Source organism: Xiphophorus couchianus, chromosome 9 (genome assembly GCF_001444195.1).
Source record: "Xiphophorus couchianus chromosome 9, X_couchianus-1.0, whole genome shotgun sequence".
In the NCBI taxonomy this organism is placed as follows: domain Eukaryota; kingdom Metazoa; phylum Chordata; class Actinopteri; order Cyprinodontiformes; family Poeciliidae; genus Xiphophorus; species Xiphophorus couchianus.
In genome coordinates, this window is record NC_040236.1 from 29381431 (window position 1) to 29396761 (window position 15331).

Sequence of the window (15331 nt, forward strand, 5' to 3'; positions counted from 1 at the left end):
GTGTGAGGGCATGAAAAATGATTTTTAGAGTTACTCTTTTGGTGCACAATGGAAGTAAAAATTGTATTTAGTATTACTCAAAACTACATAGAGATTTGAGCATCTTACCGAACAGGTGATGACACACACATTCTTTGGGTTCTGTTTGAGCCAGTTGTGCATGTTCTTGCACACAGCAAACAGGTTGTGAAGGCCGGGAGCTTGGCGAGAAGGCCAATTGCACTCTGACACCTGGAAAAGGGTTTGACAAAATGGGGGTGAAATAAGCAGTAAAAAGTGAGAGAGATTAGAAGACAAGGAGAAAACGGGTTGATGAAATCAAACAAAACAAAAAGAGAGGCAGAAGGAAGATGAACAGTTTGGGAAAATGAAAGGATGGGGGGAGGAAAAGGGAGAGGTGGAGGTCAGAAACTGCAGCACAGAGCAAAACAACACAACAGTTGCCATGATGAGTCATCTGCTACAAGCATTTATGTTCCACAGCTTTTCGATTTTTACTGCCGCAGGGTGGCAGTATTTTATTAAGAGAGCTCCCACATAGGCTTTTACTTTTAATTCAAACCCAGCTGTGCAAAAGTGCTGCATGCCATTAGGCAAGGACCCCATGAAGAGAGGCAAAAAAACCTAAAAAAACATATTAAAATGGTTCATTTGTTGTATTTTATATCATCTGTAATACAAGTTATTTAGAAAAAAATGCTGTGGTGAATTCACCTTAAAAAATAATTAATCTTCTCTTATTACTATCAATGAAGCAGCAGAAAGTATTATTTTCAAGTTTTTTTTATTAACAAATGCCATTTTTAGAAGTCTTGCACAGCTATACGCAAATAAAGGTAAATTCATCTAACTAAAAGTGTGCTGTGACATTAGCAGAAGGATTAATCAGGTAGTATTCCCCTTTTTGAGACCTGAATCAGCTGCATTTTGGGAGGCAGAAAGAATGTCCTCTGTAACAGCAGGTCATTTGCTGGTCATCTTCACATCAGTTTCACAAATCAGAAGAAAGGAGGCGACGATGTTCTCGCCTCAGAGGTGTAAAAAACTAATGCTCTGTCACATGTCCTTTGATGTTAGTAACATGACACATTAGTATATCAATATTTAATACTAATATATTAATATATCACAGTATAAATCAAGGAAATATAAATATATAAAACATCTCCACTGCCACCCCTGGTAAATATTTGAAAACCTTTTAAATAAATTCATATTTAATAGTTGAAGAATAATAATTCACTGAGAAATGTAGAAAAATCCAGTGTTTAATTTCAGCATATTTATCAAGTTTAGAAAAAAAAAGTTTCATGTTAAGAAATAATCAGCAAAAATAATACAAGCTATAAGGATGTTCTATACTTCAGTAACATATATTCATTGTTATTTTAAATTTGGTACAAAAACTTTGGGAAGAAAATGTCTAACAAGCAGACAAAACACACAAGCATCTAAAACATACGAGGTATAATCACACTAACCCTGTTCGAGAATTTGGCGCCACGGTAGTTTCGTTGTGAAAGGTTGAAAACTGTGTAGTGGTCGGCATGACGACTGTCGAGGAACGAGCGAATGTCCTCAACATGGTTTTGGTAGCCAATCTGGACTGACTCAGCAGGGTACGTCATGACTAGAAAGAAAAGAGATGCTCAGAAAAATTTTACTTTAGGATTTTGCATAATTACAGTTAACCCTTGAAATATAAAAATGTCACCATTAGAGAATGATTATCAGTGGTATGTTGATGCATATCTAGACAATACATTTTCTGCTGACTTCGTTCCGCACTCCATCGTTATATTAATGATTATGTAAAGCTTTGAGTAAATCATTATTACAAAGGAAGGTCAAATAAAGAGAAAGAAAGTTAATTAAAAACCAGTTTTATCTTACCTATGATCCTTGATGTAATATACGCAATGTCCAGCTCTCCTTTAGTGTACCTGAAACAGACAAAAGGCTTTAAATTTATTTTTTAAACTTATAATTAGAAAACTCGAAATAAACACAGAAAAACACAGATCCCGACATGAATTGATGGAAGGACCAATGTATGTACTGTATGCATGTATGAATGGATGAATGTACGGATGGATGGATGTGAACTTTCTCAAAGCAACCATTTAAAAAATGATCCCACTCATAGAGCAGTTGTAATTTGAATTGTATGACTAGGAAGTAAACATTGGAGCATGAAACAGTTTTAGAACAAATTGCACATTTTGTAAATATGCTTATAAAGAGTGATGAAAAACACAAATTCAGACAGAGTGGGTTAGATCCCATCTTTGACCTGGGTTCCTTCATTCCAGTTCTACTCTGCTCCAAAAATGTCTGTTTTTTGCAAGTGTGATGTGTCAACAACTAAACACTGTTTGAATATTTGCACTGAGTCTGTGACCCAATTTCTATTTACAAAACATGGAGTGCAAAAGGAAAAGACAGCTTCACTCTTTCAAAACTAACCTTGGTTCAAGTCAACTCAGTTCTATTTTTAGCTTCAAATGATCTGTTTTATAACACATTTTTGAAAACTCCAAGCATTCAAACAGTTTATGTTGGACGAATTAAAGAAAAACAAGAAAATAAAACCAGTTAAAATTATAAACAAGTTAAAACTAAATAAAAGAATAACAGTATGAATTTAGAGAAAGATTGATGCGTTTCTGTCTGGTAGGATGAATATGTTCCACCACAACTCATTTGAAGTTTCCTCAAAATGATATCATACACTGTTTAATACTTGCCCCAGATTGAGTCTACAGCAGATTCTCTGTTCTTGCAGGTACATAAACAAAGAGGCTGTGTTGCTTCGAATATAGATGAGACTGGGGTGCACAGCAAACTAACAAGCATCACTCGGGCATCAAATGAGCGCCAGAGTAAGGACTGCAGTCTGAAAAGTTTAACTTTGAAGTTCAACTTTATTCAGATATGCTCATGACTTCTCTCTGAACAGTTGTAGGGATGTTATTTTAAACTTTGACTAAAGTTAGTGACACTGTCAGCTATATAAATAGTTATGGTTTATTGTAGTTTTTTGAATTTCATTTGCATTTCATTTCAGCATTGTTTTTTATTTCATGTGTTTTCAGCTGCATTGACGACTAAATGCGTCTGTACAGGGTGTCACGGCTGCACCGCTGACCCATAGGGCACCAATCAACAAAAAAGGGGTTATGATTCCTAATGAGAAATACAGAAGGAAATATCATATTATATATACAACAGATACACCACAGTGTAAGATGAGAAGAGAGACAATGCTGAAGTGTCATTTATCGGGTATATATTGTACACAAGCAAGGCTGATGCACAATAATGTCACAGGAGTGTAACAAACACTCTGCATAGTAGAAGATGACCAGTAATTTTATAAATTAAATTTTTAGGAACAATATGCAAATACACTATATGTTAATGGCTTGTAATGCAAAGCTGTTACCAAAGGGACATGCTAATGCATCAATACGTTTGCCAACTGTCATAAAGAAACTGAAAAATAAAAAGTACTGCCAAGAAGTACCCTGGATGCCAGCAGGTCATCCATAAAGAAGAGCATTCAGGTCAAAAAGAAGAAAAGGACTCAGATTCAGATGGCCAGTTACTGTCTTTGTTTTTATTGTTGATTTTTGGCTTGGAGATAGACAATGAAAGAGTTTCAAACAGGTCCCCACAGTGCAGCTTAAATATGAACAGGAATATTTAATGTGCAGATTAGTTTTGCTTTCTCTCAGACTTGTTTAAATATTCATCAGTCCAGGGTCTACCCTGCCGTTCACCCAATGGCTGCTGGAGACAGGCAGCAATATAATTGCTCGGATTATTTCAGAACATGTCATTTTTCGTCAAAACAGTTTGGTTTAAAAAAACGGCACGCTGAGAATGGACCCTCTCAGTGAATGTATTTTCAGTCAGAATTCAAAGGGAAATTTCTTCTAAAAATACACATCTTCAGCACATAACTAAGGGAAATTAAAACCGAGTGTCAACTCTGAGGATTTACTACTAAAAACAAATACTATTCATGCAATTCATTAATAATCCAGTTGTTGATACTATCTTCCTTAATTTCATACAAACATTACAATTCTGGACAGTACAAGAACAAAATTCTTACTTTGAAATAGGTTTAAATTTACAGTTTAGATTTTGATGCCTTTCATGTATAAACAATGTTCACATTTCTGTAACATTTACTTCACAGAAATGCTTTGAATTGCTGTGCATATTTTTGTAGTGACTCTCAGCCTTTTGTCAACTGCACACTGTATGTTTTCTGTTGGGAAATTACATAATATAACAACACAAAATGGTGTATATCTATGAAGAGGAAGGAAACCAATAAGTGGTTTTCAATTTTTTTACTAAGAAAAATCTGAAAAATGTGGCAAGCTAATATTCAGCCTCTTTTAATCTCAATCCCCAAAATAAAATCTAGTGCAACTATTTGTCTTCAGGAGTCATGTAGTATAAAGCCATTTGTTCTATAAAGATCTCAGAATTTTATAACATTGGTAAACATTATGACAATGACCACAGAAAGAGATGGAGCTGTTGAGAATTTTAAAGCAGGCTTAAACTAACATCCCAAGGTTTGAACATCTCATAAAATGGTCGAATCCATAATATGAAAAAAGAAACAGGATGATAAAACTGCAAATCAGTTTTGTCATGGTAGTTCTGGAGAAGAAGCAGAGTTTAACGACTCAGGTTTGCACACCACACTTTAAAGATTTTTACTTTTAGAAAATGTAGAAAACTATGTGTCATTTTTCTTTACGGACTACTTTGTGTTGATCTAGCACATAAAGTATGCCGTTGTAACTTGAGAAAAGTGCAAAAGACTATATCATTTGGCTTCCCAATGAGTTAAAATGTCCATTATCATCATCATCACTATCTTCCCTATGTCTGGTCCAGGATTAAATTTTATCCTTAGGTGCTCAAAGTGTAGAATCTGCGTTCAGATGCACAAAGGAACAAAAATAACAACAACAATTCTGATAAGTGACTCTAAATTTCTGTAATATTCTGAACTGTGGGCGGTCCATTTTTTGGACCGCCCACAAATACCTATTTACTCCTTTCAAACACACACCGCTGCACGCATGCCCTGAATGAAATGAATACGTTAGTATCAGCAGTGCACAGGCCATTTGGCACAATGGGCTCACATGAATAATTCAGCAAGAAGAGGAGAAAAAGACAACAGAAAGACAGAGAAGCAGAGAGATGGAGTTGAGATGAAAACAGGACAGAATGACTGGAGGAGGGGAAGCACGAGAGGGGGATGAATACCATAAAATTTGCTGACTCAAGACACATACGGAGGGGTGTGTATGTGTGCCTGTATGTTTGTGGTTACACAGAGGCCGCTTTGTGCTGCCCAGAGCAGATGCCTGTGCACAAACACACTGGAACAACCCAGCCGTGTCAACCTCGCGTTTCCCCCCCTCCAGCCACACTGAGTAGAGCGTTTCTACTCTTAAAGCTCCCGCAGACACTTACTGTAACCAACCAAACAATGCATGCAAAGCAGAGTTTAGTTATGTGTATTTTTATGTCATTGTTCACTGAAAACTTCGGACAGTTTCCAGAATAAACATCAACAGTATTAAATGATATCTGCGGCTCTGCTACGTCATTTCATATCCAACATGATGGATGTTTCTACTTCTAGAAAACAGAGGCATTTCCAGATGTAATGAATCTGTTAAATAATGTCATCATAAAAAAGAGTAGAAATTAAGCAAGCAAGAATGATTTCTACAAAAAAAACTTTATCCATGTACGTATATAATAACGTTTAATGCTGAAATCTATGACAAAGATTATAGAACTCAAAAATAATCAGACAAATTGATTATAACCAAGAGCAGAAGATCTGTAATATCCATGCAGGGAGTCGAACAATTACTCCACATTTTGGAAATACACTGAGCACAACAGGAGTGATGTGTTCCCTTACGTGGCGACCTGATGCATGACTTTTGTGGAGGTGTCCTTTAGAGTGTCTTTTAAGTTGTCCTTAAAGTTGCTGAAGAACTTGCCAGCTCCTCCCTTCACCATGTCCAACAGCCCTCCACCATAGCCAGCGTCCATATCTGAAAAAACAGAACATTTAGCAAACACGAATCCAGTAAAAGTAAAGAAATCTCAGACTGACTCACAAACTGGTGTGGATTTCCTCAGAAGCAACTCACTGGGCATTTGTGAGAAAAAAAATATCTAAAAGACAACTTGACTAGAATAAAGCTTAATCTTGTCTAAAGGTTAAAACCTGAGACAACCAGTTTTTATTAAGTGCCTCATTTTACAATCCTTCAACAGAGCAAATTAACAGTGTTTGATTTATAACCACAAGAATTGCTAATCAACTTGAAGGTTTGCCTACAGACAATTATGAACAAAATGCATCTTAAATTCTACTGCTGTTTGAAAGTCGGATTATTTTTTTATTTCTTTCTTTACTAATTTTTTATTTGCATTGGTAGAAGTGTCAAATACTGAGCAATGAAATATTTATAGCCTTAGCTAATTTGCTATTTTTTGTTAGTGCAAATGTATAGGTGAACAATGGAAAAAAATATGTTATTTATAAAATTGAGTTTAATGTCTTATATACTTTTTGTTTTTGCATTTTTTATAAATTATTCAGAATCAGCTTTATCCACAAAGTCTGTCCACACAATACAGACATTTGACTTAGATTTCACTTTGTCCTCAACAAAGACATTTAATTGTGAATATATATAAAGAGGGAAAATAAAAGAAATGAAAATGTATTCTTTTTCTTTCTTGTAAACATGTATACATATTGTGTTTTTACAAAAAGAAAGACAAGGTTGTGTACATGTATAAAAGTGTCAAACTGTCTAAATTAAATGCAGTACAAATATAGTCTATTTTTTTACATCGTATTTTATGCCGATATTCTGTAGATACACAAACATTTCACTTTATAATGATGAGCCTATGAGTCATAGCATAAATACATCTGCTTGTACAGGATTGAACCACAAGGGCACAAAAACAGGACACTCAATGAATTACACACCATCTGCACTTGTGTGTATCTCTGGTGAATGTTGGAAGACACCCAACTGTTATATCTGAGTCAGCACCCGACTGGTGATCTGAGGGTTTCTCTCCCTCATCTTTTCCTTTTTATCCCTGCCTACATCCACTTCAATCTGCAACCTGCACTATAGCAACAGCAGCGTCATCATTTTCCTTATAACCTGGAGGTGGAAGGGAATCCATCTATATTAACCATTTTGTCGTCAAAAAATTAACAACTGGTGGTCTCATCTCATCGTCAAGCGTAATGAAATAACTTGTTGAACAGCAAAAATCACCTTCAGCAAGTGCTACAGTTTATTGTTTTAGAAGTGTGAGCTGAATCTCTTAAACAGCAAGAGAATAGGCAGATCGGAATCATCAGTGCACAACATGGATTGGGTTTTCTAATGACAGTCTGATTGTGTAGGTGATGACTTAAAATATATGGGGTAACCAAAGATGGTTGACAGACTGACAACCGCTCCTCTGATTTGAGCATCTGAACTCCACTCTGTCATGACCTGTAACAAATTTGCTAACTGCTTTGCAGAGAAAATTCTAAATAGCAGAAAGTTAATCCAATCCAGTGACAATGTAATGTCCGAAAAAAACAAAATGACACTGTTCTACTAACTCAAACATAAATACATCAAATAAGCTCCAAGTGGTCATTGACAGAAACTGTGAAAGAACCACAGCAGTGATTCTGTTGGACCTCAGAACTCTTGACTATGACGTATTACTGAAGTAACTGGAGAGCTGGGTCGGATTCTCTGGTACAGTACTTGACTGGTTCAAGTCTTACCTAAAGAACGAAGGCAACGTCTCGTCAGGCCTGGCAGAAGTCACATTCAGGGTGCCCCAAGATACCCCTCTTATTTAATATCTATGAGCTTCTGTTATCTCAGATTATAGCAATTAATAATCCCACAACTATGCAAGTGACACACAGCTCTATATTCAACGTCACCAAGTGACTACAAACCCATTTAAGCACTGAGCAGATGCATGGAACAAATCAATGCGTAGATGTGAAATAACTTTCTTCAGCTGAACAAAACCAAAACTGAAGTTATTATTTTTGGACCTAAAGAAGAGTGATCAAGTTGTTCATCAAGTTATAGTTAGGCCTGGGTATAGTGAAAGACTCAGACCTGAACCTTCAGATACACATAAAGACAATTACAAAGTCAGCCTTCTATCACCTAAAACAGTTTCCAGGATTAAAGGAGAAATGTCCCAGCAAGATCTAGAGAAACTCATCCATGCATTTATCTTTAATCGCATTGATTACTGCAACAGTGTCTCCACAACTCTGCTTAAAAAGTCAAACAGAAAGCTGCAGCTGATCCAGAAAGCTGTTGCTGGAGTTCTCAATAAAACCAGGACGACAGAACACATCACCTCAGTTGTAAAGTCCTTACACTCCCTTTAGCTCAGAATATAGTCTTTAAAATACTTCTGTTTGTAAATCACTGAATGGCTGAGGAGTTCAAATTAAAAGTGAAACAGAAGAAAACACACAGAAGCTGCTTGTTGTCTCCAGTCAGATCAGCAGGCTCTCTGAATATGTTGTCCTTTTCTGAAAGCCTCAGACCATTTTTTGTTTCATTATACTGATAAATGTCAATGACACAAACAGAGGTAAACAATCAAGCTTCATTGTATTTTAGTGATCTACACTTGTAGGTCTTGTTTTGTCTTCAATGACTGTCTTGTGAAATAAATTGTAATTGGCCTAATTATAGGTAATGCTGTTGACACATTATTAGTCATTCACCGTACAGATTAACCAGAGGTATAGCTCTCCTTTCCTGGTTATTAACAGCTACAGAAAGGATGACACAACAGCATTACAGATCTGATAAGCTGCAGCTCCAAGCTGTCGGCATATCTGGCATACAGAGATTTATTTAATAAAAGTTTGTTCCCTTTTCTGCACCTTCATATGATGCTTATCTTCTGTTGAACAAGGAAAAAAGAAAATATAGCAGTTGTTCATATACAATGTCATGAAAAAGTCTCGAGTTATTCTATATCTCTATATAGTGACCTTTGAAGTATTTTCAGTACTTCCACTAGTCCAAAGAAAAACTACAGCCAACATTCAGACCACATCAAGGACACTCAAAACCATTCTAATGGTGCTTGTTCATGGCTAACTTGGAAAACTCAATTTCAGCAGGAAGGCCTGCATCACCTTACCACACCCTTTAACTCAGCACACATGCTGTCTTGGTCATTCGGCCACCACACTTCTACGAGGGTGTTTCGTAACAATCTGAAGGATTTCTCTCTAAATATGTAGGTTTCTTCACCTCCACCATTAGTTTCAGCCATGCTGTGGCGGAGAAAATATCAGTAGCTTCATCATCTTATCAGAAACATGACAGGATCATGGTGAGGGAGGATTTCTGTGTAGATCACAGCTCACTATGCCACTTTGTGCAATAATCTCAGTCCCAAAGCTGCCGGAACAGCTTTTTAAAGAGTTGCTGTAGTTAAGTAGTTTTAAGGAGTTACTGTAACTGTAAGGAGATACAATGAGAGTATTTTAAAACGTTACAAACCAGCTGCTCAGTTTTTACTTTACATATTGCAAATAGTTTTTAATGCACAAATATGAACATTTTGTACATGTTTTAAAGAAATTATCCTCGTCTAGAGATGTAAAGCCCAAAGATATTCGCTTGTATTTGTAAACACATTTCCTTTCTCTACAAAAAATAAATAAATTAAAAGCTCAAAAATAGTATGAATTATTTTTCAGGGCACCTTATCACTCTATAACTGTTCAAATCTGAACCACATGCCCTGTCTTCTCTGGGTTGATTCCCTAACTTTAGTATAACATAAACTCCTTCTGACTGCAATGTGAAGGACTTATATCTTGATCTCTTTCTGCTCTACATCATTTCCTAACATGTCTGTTTGAATCTGCCTGCTCCTTGTTATTCTGTTCACTGGTCCCTTTTTTCCCCTCTGTGTCCAGATGGATGTGGGAGTGTGCAGCCTGGTGAGCCATTTACAGTGACGAGGCCTGCTAATGCAGACACCAGAGCAGGCTCTGATAACAACTCGATCAGGTAAAAAAGCCTGTCCACTCAGAAAGAGAGTGGGTCGGCTGAGAGCTCTTGGCTTTGCCAGAGAGATCAATGGCTTGTTTGAACGTGTCTCCCTCCTTCCAGAGAGCCAACCTTTAGCTTTCAACATCCGACTGTGTGAAAGTGGGGCAGATGGATACAGAAACACACACATGCAAACATCAAAACGACTATGTATAAGTGAGTGGGCAAGGCCCACCAGGCCAAACACACATCTGACATGAGATGAGGGACCCCCTTGCCTCCTCCCCACTCCCACTCCCCTCGCCACACTGACCCTCCCACTCTCCTCATGCAGCTTCTTTTGTTTCACACAAACATTTATCCCTACAGGCAGGCTCACTGCACACAGCACTGAGGAAATGCCATACCAGATGCTAAAGCAAAGACTTTCTTTCCAATCATTATTCTCATTAGAGTCAAATTATTATTAATTAAACCCATTTTGATTTAAGAAATAGCATATCTGGCACAATTTTCATATGATTATTCATACTTCAATCTGTGCAATTGCTGAATACAACAAAAAAAGAAAAGTTTATTTACATGAAAAATTCTGCATTTCTAGGGGATGCGGGGCAAATACCAAGAGATACTACTTGGCTTACATGCATTTTAATTACAAATAGTGAAATGTCTATTTGAATGTCAGTCAAATAGATCAGGGGTGCCTGTCTGATTATTTTTTAATGGGATGTCCAGATGGAGGGTCATTAGTAGTTTTTAGGTGGTACACCAAACTAAAAGCCATAGCAGAATTTTGCTTTTGTCATATTAAGGGAATGGTGAAAAAGTCAGGTGTTGCCGAACATTTAAAATTGACAAAGATGTAAATAAAATAAATTGAATATATTCAAACAACTAAATACGGATACTAATTGAAACTGGTTATTTACTTTTCTGAATTCACCCTACCACACTTTTGCATAAAAGACTGCCTGTCAGTGCAGATGGCAAAATTTCTAGTAAAGGTTCAATCGACCAGAGATAAGAATTGGATTATTTTTCTTTAATCAGTTCAGGTAAAACATTAGAAAATCTGGGGAGGTGAGATACCTTAATTATTAAATTAATTAAACTCTTTCTACTATGAAAAACTACCACTATGTGCTATCTACAAATGCATCAACAGATAACCCATTCTGTGATGGACTTTGTTTTTGAATATTGTGAAAATTTGAATGAGGCTAATGATAAATCTCTATGTGTATATACTGCAAATCCATGTTTTAAACTGTTCCTTCCATCAAAAACGAAGGGAATCAGTGAAAATCAGCAGACTAATTAGGCCAAAAAGCTCGATCGGTCCGTCTCTAATTTATTTGGTGTGGCATAACCTCTCTCCCAACCCCCCGCACTCCTGCATCTGAGAATCCACTGTAATAGATAAGAGACACTCATAATGTACATCACTCATAAACATCAATGATTTTTTCATTTAATAATTACAGAGACAGTTAAATCATGCATATTTCTCAGAGCTGATGATGGTTTCACTTGCTTCGTTGAACAACAGTCTATAATTTCTAACGATTTGCATCCTGAAATACTATTCTGAAACCTGAGACCATTTCTTAGTATTGGCATTAATATAATTTCTTATGAGTAGGACAACCAAATGTTATTTAAAGTGTGTTTTCATAATTTGATTTGCAGCCTATAGAGTTTTTTAATGGTTGTCAATTCCACTTGCAGTGTATCATCTTGATATCATGAAAATGTGAACCAAATGTGTTTGTTTAAATATAAGCTTAACTATGCTACATGTGTCTAAAAAGCCATGTGAAGTTAATTTCAGGAGGATAGCCAAAAGAAAAGCCTACATTTGACTTCAGTGTGTACTTTCAGTGTTAGCTAGAATAATGTTCCCGGCTGGTTCTCCACCGGGACAGGCCGCATTAACACTCTGTAAAGTCATCACATCTTTACTCTAGCCTTCTCCATATCATAGTACATCATCTAATCTGCCCGGGGGGCCGCCGAGGGTTCCTACCTGAGCTGTCCATGGTGCTGCAGTCCTCCTCTCTCAGTGGGCCTGCCTTCGGTCCGAGGGTGGCCGCGATGGAGCTGCCGCCGCCGCCGCCGCTGCTGCTGCTGCTCCCCCTGCCGAAGCCGAAGCTGTCTCCGCCGCTATCGACCAGCTGCAAACATTCATAGCCATCGTAACTGGTCTTTTTCTTGTAAGCTCCCAACAAGCTCATTACAAAAGAACGCAAGGATGGGGGCGGGGGGAATTATTAAAAAAAAAAAATAAAAGACCAAAGGAGCCTCAAAATGACGAGTAGGCTGCTACAAAACCCCGCCGCTGCCTGCGTTGCTACTGCTGCTGCTGCTGCTGCTGCCGGGTGCAGCACATGTCCGAGGATGGGAGGACAACCGGTTTCCTCTGCTTTCTGAGAATGTGAAATGTTATCAGTAGCTCTGCTCCCTCTCCTCCCTCCTCTCTCTGTATCGCCTCCTCTATTTCTCACCGCCGCATTTCACTACGTCTCCCAGCTCCGGCTGCTGCTGCTGCTGCTGCTGCTGCTGCTGCTGCTGCTGCCCTCCAAGTTAAAGGGAAATCCACCCCAGCTCCTGCTCCCCTAACGGTAATCCTGCATTTATTATTCCCCCAATCAGCTACTGGGATGAGCCCACTTTTTCATGTGGCTTTACGGGTTAATTTTCAAACAAACACTGCAAAGCTTTATTATTTTTATTTAAATAATAAAATAAGAGAAAACAGCTACAGCATATCAACCTTGTGAAGATAATATTTTAGACAGCTGGACATTCTAAGCAAAAATGATTTCCCATCTTTTTTCAGATAAAGTTGAGAAAAAATATGGAATCATAAATGCAAATTTAAAAATATTTCACTAATGAAAAAAAAAAACTTCGTTAAAAAGGACTTTACCAAGAGGTGGTTTGTCCTAAATGTATCAGAATGATGGTGAAAAAATTACAACATCGATCAGGAAACTCAGATCCATTCATATTGAAAATGTATTGTGGAAACTGACATACGTTGAATGGAGAACTTCCACCCTGTAAAGCTGCTATATTGTTTTTCAAAAGTGAAGTCGATCCATTTATCATCTACTCTCACGTATCCTTGCAAGTCGCCAGTCCATTCCAGAGCAACACAGGACAAACGCACATGAACTTCTGGGTAATTTATACACAACAGTCATGTTTTGGAACTGTAGGAGGAAACTGAAAGAACCCATACGTGCTCGTCAAGAACATGCAAACTCCATGCATCTCCATGCACCCCAGGCCTCGATTTGAGTCCAAGAACTGTCTGTAGCAAGGCAACAGTTCTACCAACTGTAGCCTCATTAGTGATGCTAATGTCATAAAAACTGCAGGCTGTCAGATAAAAGAGGTCCAGAAAAGTTCTAAATGTGATGTATTTTTTATTTTAACCAGATTAAATCTCTTTTTCAAGGGAGACGTGGTCAAGTGGCACACCAGTGTGCAGTATGCAAAACAAACATTAAAAGGTTCAGACCACAGAAGCATCATAAAATTCACTAAAGTACAAAATAAAAAATGTACAATATCTTATTGTCAATATTCATGATTCTATAGCTTCTTCTACTTGCTCTAAAAAGAAATGTGCAATCACTGTCAAATATGACATTTAATATTTTTAGTAATTTTACAAAGCCAGAAATATAGACTGCATTTTTATTCATTATTCTTTTTTACATATTCTTCTTTAAAGTAAAAATAAAACTGCAGAAAAACTTTCTCGAGTTGCGGTTTTATACATTTTACAAGTGGGTTGTATAATTTATAGCTATATATATTATAGCTATATTATTATAGCTGGTAACAAGTTGTTGCTTTTTTATTTTGCTCATTTCTAATACCTGATATATTCAAATTCTGAGACTCGATTTCTTAAAAACATCTCTTCTGTGAATAAAATGCCAAGATAACAACAATATGCTGTATTATTGGAAAAGAACATTTCAAATCTAAGTCACAGACAATGTCTCTCTGATGGACAGACATTGGGATGGAAAATAAAGAGTGCCACTGTAAATTTGTGCATCTTTCTATTCCGACCCCAGGTCAGTTCAGAACCAATCTGAGCCCAAAGATGGCATGCTTCCTTCCTGTGCCCTGTCCCCTGGCAACAGAAACCCTGCATGGTTCTGAAAAGAGGACATGAGCCTGGGAAACTCTTTTTAGGAGAGCGGACGGGAGGCTCAAAGCACAGCGGGAACGGAATGTGCAAAACGGAGGATTCCTGCTCCATAACCGGATGCTACGTGCTTCCACTACACTGATGCAAATTACCTTCCTGTCCGATGACTAACCGTGCCTAACAGTAGCCATTATTCTTTTCCACTCTGCATGTTTGGAACAGGCAACAAACAGGTGCAGCAGCTCCAGGAAAGGTGAAAAATATAATTAGTTTCCTTCCTTCATCTTTTTTATTGTTACCATTTAGTTTTGTTGTAACTAAATGGTAATAAAGGTACTTGAGTATACTGATATATGTGAAGCAAAGTGCAAATTGTGATAAAAGCATTAAAGTAATTTTTGAGGTATTTTTTCTAATGGTTAGAAAATGTCTTATAAACTAATACTTAGCAGCTGTTGTGTCTTACAAAGGTAATCATACCCTTTAAATCTTTCATTCCTGAGGTTGTAACTTTTTTTAACAATAAAATGCTAGCATAATGTTTTACTTTTACCAAATTCAGTTTTTGTTAGATATAAATGGAGCTTGTATGTTATAGATGGAGCCATATATTTGTTATGCAGGTAATTTTATTTATTTTAGCTTTATTTTATTTATTTTGGAATTTTTGGAGTCTTTTCTGCAGCCTTTCTCTGTATTTTGCTCCATCTTTTTTCCAACCAGCTCCCCTGTTTCTTCTTAAGATAGGAAACACCACAGCATAATGCTGCCACCACTGTACTTCACTGTGAATATGCTAGTTAATACACAGTGGTTGTGGAGCAGACAACTAGTAGTAAACCAGTGCAACCAGTTGGCTACGCTGTATTGTATTTAGTAGTATCAGAGTAAAGGGGATGAATACAGAGGCCTCAAAGACTTCCAGGTGAAATTGCAACAAAAGGTGTCAAACTTTTCAGATTTTCAAACTTTTCATCCTAAATCTCAATTAAATACATTAGTGCTTTGTGGCTGTGAAGAAGGT

The 15331-nt window shown here is 37.1% G+C and overlaps 1 protein-coding gene across 4 annotated transcripts in view; it reads right to left on the minus strand.

Moving 5' to 3' along the window:
- Nucleotides 1–15331, minus strand: part of dnajc6 (DnaJ (Hsp40) homolog, subfamily C, member 6) — a 35648-nt gene that overhangs the window by 16560 nt on the left and 3757 nt on the right. For 2 of the 4 annotated variants that reach the window (XM_028027464.1, XM_028027463.1), the window contains exons 1-5: nt 12163–12677; nt 5972–6107; nt 1894–1943; nt 1482–1630; nt 109–231 (exon numbers count right to left, since the gene is read on the minus strand). In XM_028027464.1, the coding sequence (XP_027883265.1) occupies nt 109–231; nt 1482–1630; nt 1894–1943; nt 5972–6107; nt 12163–12370 (666 nt within the window). In that variant the 5' untranslated portion in view covers nt 12371–12677. Of the gene's footprint in view, nt 1–108; nt 232–1481; nt 1631–1893; nt 1944–5971; nt 6108–12162; nt 12678–15331 lie in introns of those variants that run through there. The other 2 variants (XM_028027466.1, XM_028027465.1) reach the window with 2 other exon arrangements.